Source organism: Myotis davidii, unplaced genomic scaffold (assembly GCF_000327345.1).
Source record: "Myotis davidii unplaced genomic scaffold, ASM32734v1 scaffold1252, whole genome shotgun sequence".
NCBI lineage: Eukaryota > Metazoa > Chordata > Mammalia > Chiroptera > Vespertilionidae > Myotis > Myotis davidii.
In genome coordinates this window covers 554,002-562,045 of record NW_006283888.1, presented here as the reverse complement: position 1 = coordinate 562,045, position 8,044 = coordinate 554,002, and the positions used below count along the sequence as shown (strand labels likewise).

General features: G+C 41.1%; 1 protein-coding gene across 2 annotated transcripts; it reads left to right on the top strand.

Annotated features, from left to right (window-relative positions):
- The first annotated feature begins 2,182 nt into the window (after positions 1-2,182).
- Positions 2,183-7,301, top strand: CRYGS (crystallin gamma S). Of its 2 annotated transcripts, none has more exons than XM_006754156.2 (3): positions 2,183-2,281; positions 6,332-6,574; positions 6,932-7,301. In XM_006754156.2, the coding sequence occupies exons 1-3, from the start codon at positions 2,261-2,263 to the stop codon at positions 7,202-7,204; spliced, it is 537 nt and encodes a 178-aa protein (XP_006754219.2). In that variant the 5' UTR covers positions 2,183-2,260; the 3' UTR covers positions 7,205-7,301. The 2 variants fall into 2 exon arrangements, with proteins under 2 accessions (XP_006754219.2, XP_015423130.1); XM_015567644.1 differs by lacking the exon at positions 2,183-2,281 and adding an exon at positions 3,956-3,988.
- The last annotated feature ends 743 nt before the right edge of the window (positions 7,302-8,044 follow it).

The window sequence follows — 8,044 nt, the reverse complement described above, 5'->3', positions numbered from 1 at the left end:
GGGGTCCCCACTGGGGTGCCTGGCCAGTCTGGGTGAGGGACTGAGGGCTGTTTTCAGGCTGGCGGGTGACCGAAGCTCCCAACTGCTCCTTTTTTTAATTTTTTATTCTGGGCCAGCTTTAGCTCTGAGGCTGCTGAAAGCAGGTATCTGGTTTGTTTGGGTTCTATAATCGAAACACTGTATCAACTTCAGCTCTGAGATCCCGGCGGGCTGAAAGCCGGTTTCTGGAGTTTTGTTTAGCTTCTATATTTGTAACAATGTTGCAAACTGCAGGCTCAGAGGCCGGCAAGGCATGCGGGGAACGTTGCAGTCCTCCGTCACTGAAGCAAGCAAGCCTCATATTCAGTTTAAGCTGCCTGGCTGCCGGCCGCCATCTTGCCTGGCAGTTAATTTGCATATCGCCCTGATTAGCCAATGGGAAGGGTAGTGGTCATACACTAATTACCATGTTTCTCTTTTATTAGATAGGATTACTTTCTTTTGCTCAATAATTTGAGAGTAGGTCGCAGTCATCTTGGGCCCTTACTCCTAAATACATTAGCATCTATTTCATAAAAACACAGACATTCTCTTACCTAGCTAGTCATAGTACAATGATTAAATTTCAGAAGTTTAACATTGGTACTATAGTATTATCTAATTTACAGTTTATATTAAAACTAGTGGCACAGTGCATAAAATTCATGCACATTAAAAGGGAATTAATTAAGGAAATCTACACTAATAAAAGATAAATATGTAAATTGGTCATCACTCCGCTATGCCCACCAGCCAATCAGGATGAGTATGCAAATTAACCCAACAAAGATGGCAGCCCAAGCGAAGACTGAAGGTGACTGAAGACAAGAGGCTTGGCTTCTCTGCTGCAGCCGGACCAAAGGCCTGGGTCCGGGTGCCGGAATAAAACCTGTGCTGGCGCCAAAACCGGTTTGGCTCAGTGGATAGAGCGTCGGCCTGTGGACTGAAAGGTTCCAGGTTCGATTCCGGTGAAGGGCATGTGCCTGGGTTGCGGGCACATCCCCAGTGGGAGATGTGCAGGAGGCAGCTGATCGATGTTTCTCTCTCATCGATGTTTCTAACTCTCTGTCTCTCTCCCTTCCTCCTCTCTGTAAAAAATCAATAAAATATATTTAAAAAAACAAACAAACAAACAAAAAACCTGTGCTGGCAGCCAGGGTAAGGAAGGCCTATTGTGCGAATCTTCGTGCATGGGGCCTCTAGTATTTTAATATTGCTATTTGACCTTTCTCTATAATAGAAGTGTCAAAGATGAAAGAAAATTAGTAAAATGTATATGAAAATCTTCCTGTCAGAGTCTGAGGCATGCCGAGGGACCTAGAGTCAAGTCCCCGCCCACCCGCATGGCACCTCAAAATCGCGCAAGACCCAGACCTGGCCGGCCCCAGCCCCATTGGGTGAGATCCAGACCTAATCGACTTCACCCTTGTCAAGCCCTGCCAGGAGGGGGGGCGGGGCACAGCCTCAGGTCCCCTGTCAAGCCCCGCCGGGTGGGGGATGCAGCCTCAGGTCCCCCGGTGCTGGGACAGGGCACAACCTGAGGTCCCCTGTCAAGCCCCACCATGCAGGGGGTGCAGCCTCAGGTCCCCCACGCCAGCCCAACGCCAGCCTCAGGTCCCTGCTGATCACTCGCCTCCACTGTGGACACAGCCATCTTGTGATGGCATGATGGAGTGAGGGTCAGTTTGCATATTACCTCTTTATTATATTGGATTTTTGCTAATTGTTACAAAGATGTCCTTTGTTGTGATTTTTTAATTCAAACACACGATCATGCATTTCTTTTAAGCTATGTAAATTTTGTTGCTTTGCAACATGTGCCTTCTGTTCAGAAATAGAGGATATCCTTTTGACTCATCTCCTGCAAGTTTTATTGAAGAAAAAAAAAGATATTTGGGATTTCAAGGTGGCTACTTTCTAGAAAACCAAATTTACCGTGTAAGAGGACCATTTTTATTTTTTATTCTGAAAACTTTCGCTGAGTTTTGGTGTCTTAACTCAGCAAAGTCTGTCGTTCAGCAAGGCTTGGTAAGCATGAAAGTGGGTACTGAAGCTTTCCTTTATTTCATAATCCCAATTGTTTTTCTAGAAACCATCAATAGTTTCTAAATGACTGACTCAATTTTTGGATCCTATTCTCATGACCAAGCAAATGTTTGACTTGAAACCATCCCAGTATAAATGTCTCTGTGCCTCTAACTCTGAATCTATTCCTGGATTTCACTGGAGAAACCCATCAAAAATGTCTAAAACTGGAACAAAGGTAAATAAATGATCATGCTGATTTTTAGTCTAACTACTTTCTTTTTACCTAATGATACATTGAAAAAAACATGTAGAAACGCTTTAGCTACTTTCCCTGCTGGTGATTATGATAGTGTTTAGAAGGTTAGGATAGGGAGAGAAGATTAAGAAATGCTTATTATATTCTGTACTCTAACAGAATTATCAAACAGTTTGTTAAGGGGTTATCAGTATGTGTGGTGCTATGTTGAATACTGTACAAGTATATAACATGTAAATACCATGATTTTTGTCTTCCAGAAACTAATATTCCATGCACTTCCACAGGAATAGGAATGCTGATCAGAGGATTATGTGAAGTAGAAAGCTTTTGGTATTCAATGAAAATTTTGTTTTATGAAATTTAGCCTCAACCATTAATATTTTAAAAGGCCAAGGAACAATCAAGAGAATTAAATCCTACATATCCTCTTCATTCAAGCAGTTACTCTAACCCTTTGCCCCAAATAAAGTGCTTATTAAGTTAAGAAAATTACCTTTAAATATTTGATTTACAGTTGTTGAACTGGCTATTTGATCCCTCTGGCAGGGCTTTGGGAATGAGGGAATGTACCTTCATTCTCATTTTAGCTCTTCCACTGACCAGGGACTGAAGCAAAGCCATTAGTTCCTGATTCCCCCCACCCTCCCCACCCCGACGTTTTACTTTGAAAACTTTCAAACCCATTGCATCATTTTAGAGAGCACCTATTAATATGTTCTAGAACTGGTTAGTGCCTGGTTAATTTCCTTTTAGAAAATAGAACTAATAATCATACTTGTTATTCAGAAGGAGAAAAATGAGAAAGTGTCTTTAGTGCTCTGAATTTTTTGATAATATGCCAAGCACATGCCACTGAGAATGTGCAGTCCTAGAGAGATATCCATGTACCTCGAGGGAAAGCTGTTACAAAATCACCTTAGATGAAAACATGGCTGCTTTCAGAGATTTCTGAAGTAGTAATGGTGTGCTCTCTCATTTCTTGTGGCTGGACTTTTGCTTAAGTTAACTAACCTTTGTTTGCTAGTCCAAAGAAGACTGCATCTCTTTCTCTTACTCTCCCTTTCCCACTGTCTTGCTAGCAGTTTAATCAGAGGAGTTAAGGGCTTGGCAGAAAGAACGTATTGTGTTTGTTTTTGTTGCCTCTGGAATACTTGAGATACTTTTCTTTCTGCCACATTAGATTAGTAGGCTATTTTTCAAAAAGTCAACTTGAAAACAAGAGGAATTTTGAAATTTTAGGCAAATCTTCTGCACATTTCTCAGCCTTTTCTGCAGATTCCCCTCCCACCCTCAAGAGTTAAAACCTTCTCTTAGCTGACCGTAGAGTAGACTTCATAGACCTACAAATGGAAAGTGAGTAGATTTGCAACATTCTCTGGACCCTGAGCGTTAGAAGGTCTCCCTGAAAGGTGAGCTTGGTCCTGGAGCTCAGTGATAGTTCCATGGCAACATTAGTGCTTTGTTTCAATCTTGGAATGGTTAGCTGCTCTGCTGGGAGATTGGACAGCAAGGTGACCTTGTAGAATATCATGTATATTTCACTTCTCAGCTATTGATGTCAGTCAGGCACATGTGCAGACAGCAGTAAACGTGAGAAACAAGGAAAAAGATGATACTAACTTAATTTCCCATAACATATCCCTTGCAAAGGCTCTTTTGTGATTAGTTGGCTGAAAACCAAAGGTAAGTTGAATTAAAGACTTTGGGTCTATCAATTTATAGAAATGTTACCTTGATTTTCCTAAAGATCTTTTCACAGGTTTTGGGAAAAACCCCTCAGACTCAGAATCAGTCTTGTTCTGTTTCTAAGAGAGTAAATTCTATTTGTTCTGTTTATAAGAGAGTAAATTCTATTTGTTCTGTTTCTAAGAGAGTAAATTCTATTTGTCAAACAGGGATAGCTGTGTAGGTAGGAAGACAGCAAAAGGGAAAATAAAGTAAAATAAAATGAACCACAGATTACTAACCAGGAATTTGCACTGCAGTGCACTCACTTGCCTGCAACTAGATAGTGACCTTAAGAAAGTTAATTAACTTAGGGTTCTGTAACAACTATAAGAAAAGCTTATTGGCAATTTTGAACTAGGTATTAAACTAATTGCTTTATCTACATTATCGCATTGGACCCTCAGAGCAATCCTGTGCAGTAGATACGATGATCCAGTTTTACAAATGAAGAGACTGAGCCTCAGAGATTCAATGGCTTGTTCAAGTCACAGAGCCAGCGACTAGTGGTGCTGCTATTTTGTTTTGTTTGATTTTTATCTTTAAACAGGGGCACCATATATCTTTAAATACTAGTATATGCTGTGCTGAAATGGGAAAAGGAGCTGGAAGAGATGAATTTGGGAAGGGGCAAAAGGAGATAAAGTAGACAATTAGGGGTGGGAAGGAAGCTTTTAGGGAACAGGAAATAAAAGAGATGAAATGGGAAAGGTAAAGAGGGGAGATTAAGATAGAAGGAAATAATTATTAGTAGGGAACCATCTAGAAAGAACTACATGGGGTGGAAGAGAATGAGGTTTTATGTCCATTTGTGAGTCATTCTTGGTTTCTTCTCACCTTTATTCTCTGCATCTAATTAGTCACCAAACCCTAAATTTCTGTTGCACGTTTTCTCATCATCATTCACATAGCCATTTGCCTTTCCATTGGCCCTCATCACTTACCTTGCCCATAACAACCATCTATTTCCAGGTACATCTCCCGCATTATCACCAAAGGGATTCTAGCATGGCTCCTGTGTCTCTTTTCTGCCTTAATTTCCTAATACTTCACAAATACTCAACGTAATGGCCCCTACAATGGCTCATAATGTCTCACTCCTTTATTCCTTTGAACAGGCTATCCTTTTTTTTTTTCCCTTTGCCTGTGGAGAAAACCCCTACTTAGCCTTCAAGCCTCACCTAGAAGATCCTCTCCAGACTAGTTTGCTCTGCTCCTCCTGGTTTTCTCCTTTTAAACCGATAGAGCAAAGAGTCACAAGGTGGCGGCATAACGCCAGGGAATTAACTTCTTATGATGCCTGTGACTTCAGTTTTAAATGATAACCTAGCATTGATTTTGGATTGAGGAATTATAGCCCATTTGGTCTAGTGGTTGTCAGACACTGTTTCATTAAGCCTTGGGTTATTTCTTGTAACTCTATCCCCTATTTCAACCAGAAAAGCTCTGAGTTTTATTTCACAGCCAGGGCGACCAATGTAGTCTATTCCTTTCATTTGACAAATAGGACTTGGAACCAAGAGATGGCTTGACTAAGGTAGTGGGGCTGATTAGTGAGATGCAGCTCTAGAGCCCAGGTTTATTATTTCCAGTTTTGCAGGGCTGCATGTTTTCCAAGGCCATCACAGATCCAAGGGGGTACCCCAAGCATTCTGTTAGGAACTGGGGAAGAGCTTGAAACAGAGAACATTTTGTTACTTTGCAACAATTTTCTTGGCAATAAAATAATACAGAACATAATATGGTATATTTTCATGCTCTGTATCCATCTAAAATAAGTTCTCTAAAGTTAAGGTCTGTTTATTTTGCCTATGTATCTTCTATTTCACCTAGAATGAATGCCTGCATTTACACTTATTTGCCTTCACCATTTATTGAGCGTCTGACAAGTGCTGGGCACAGGGGTTTTTAGCACAAATGAGGTTTGGTCTTCACCCTTGAAAGAAGTCCACTAGGAGGTCTGGTGGGAGAGATAGACATATTAGTAGATCATTTATTATTTAATGTGGTAAGTACAGTGAGGTGTGGGAATAAAAAGCAGGAAGCAGTGAGCTTGAGTCTGAAATTGCCAGCTTATATTAGAGCACTTTTTGTTTTTTTTATGTTAAGCCCTCAGAACATACTCATTCCTATCATTGACAACCAAAGTTGTCTCTCAGAAGGTAAATGTTATAAGGTGAAGTAGTGCAAAAATGGAGAAGGAAGGAAATTGTGAAGTGGGGGGTATGCTCTTAATTTCTATCTTATGTATGAATGATGCCACCAAACTACTCAGTTCTCTTTGTTTGCCCTGTACTTCAGATTACTTTCTATGAAGACAAAAAATTTCAAGGCCGCCACTATGACTGTGATTATGACTGTGCAGATTTCCACATGTACCTGAATCGCTGCAACTCCATTAGAGTGGAAGGAGGCACCTGGGCTGTGTATGAAAGGCCCAACTTTGCTGGGTACATGTACATCTTACCTCGGGGCGAGTACCCGGAATACCAGCATTGGATGGGCCTCAGCGATCGCCTGGGCTCCTGCAGGGCTGTTCATCTGGTGAGCCTAGTGGCACTCCCGCTGTCTCCACACTTTTTTGTTTTACGTGGAAGTTTTTTTGAGGTTTTTCTACTTCTTAATGGGAAGCTGTCTTTTTTGGCTGTGGAGGTTTAAATAAAATCTTAGCTCAGTTCATCATAAGACTGAATACACTAATTATTTCCATAGCACTTTTGCTACCTCTTGAGGATTTTAAGGAATTAAGATTTTAAGTCAGCTGTTTCAGTCAGTGCACAGTGGGGATGGGAGTTTGGATCATCTAGATTTCAAGATGGTGGGTTCTGAACCATCCTGTTCTCTATAACTTGCTGGTGATTTCCATGATGGTTACTGTTCGTTTCCTTCTGTTTTTTTTAGTCTAGTGGAGGCCAGTATAAGATTCAGATCTTTGAGAAAGGGGATTTTAATGGTCAGATGTATGAAACCACTGAAGACTGTCCTTCCATCATGGAGCAGTTTCACATGCGAGAGGTCCACTCCTGTAAGGTGCTGGAGGGTGCCTGGATTTTCTACGAGCTACCCAACTATCGCGGCAGGCAGTACCTTCTGGACAAGAAGGAGTACCGGAAGCCCATCGAATGGGGTGCAGCTTCCCCAGCTGTCCAGTCTTTCCGCCGCGTTGTAGAGTAATGACATGGATGGGCCATAAGCTTCTTCCTAGGGGCCAAACACTGCTGGCCTTGTCATCAAATAGGCGTCATAAATAAAACAATTGGCATGCACTCCACTGTTGACTGTTGCCTCTCCTTAAACACTCTTAGGGATCAAATAGTATCCACCAGAGTGGGCAGTTACACAAAGCAACTAACTCAAAATGGGACTGCATGAAAAAGACTAGAAAATCATAGTGCCACATGTTGCTAATTTTGTGTTAATTCACAGGTACAATAGTAATAGCTGCCATTCATTGAGTGCTTTTATTATGCCATTTTCTCTTCACAACAATCCTGAAAAAGGGGTGGTTCATCTGCATCTTATGAATAAGGAACCGGAAGTTTAGAGAAATTAAAAACTTGCCCAAGTTCACCAGCTTGTGAATGACGGGACCAGGATACTTAGGTTTCTAAAGCCCTGTTCTTTTCTCTATTTTTAACTCATTCAACACATATTGGCTGGGGATCTGTGTACATCATGTAAGTACACAACCCTGGGATAGTGTACCTATCAAACGGGGCTATTACTTGAAAATAGTAGTGCCACAGTCTCTTGAAGTCCTTTATGATCCAGAGATTCCTGTGCCAGTTACCTCTCAACCCTCAGTTCAGTTTATCTGTAAAAAGAAAGGACATGTGAAACAATTTATGCCTGCTTTAAAATAGTTGGGATGGAGTTTTATTGAATTCTTCTTACTTTGAGATTTTACTAGTATTTATTTAGTCTTAAAGGAACTGGGGCATTACTAGTAATGTTTAGTGAATATCCCACTGAACTGGGATACTCTGGATGTACCTATCTTTAGAGAGATGGCAA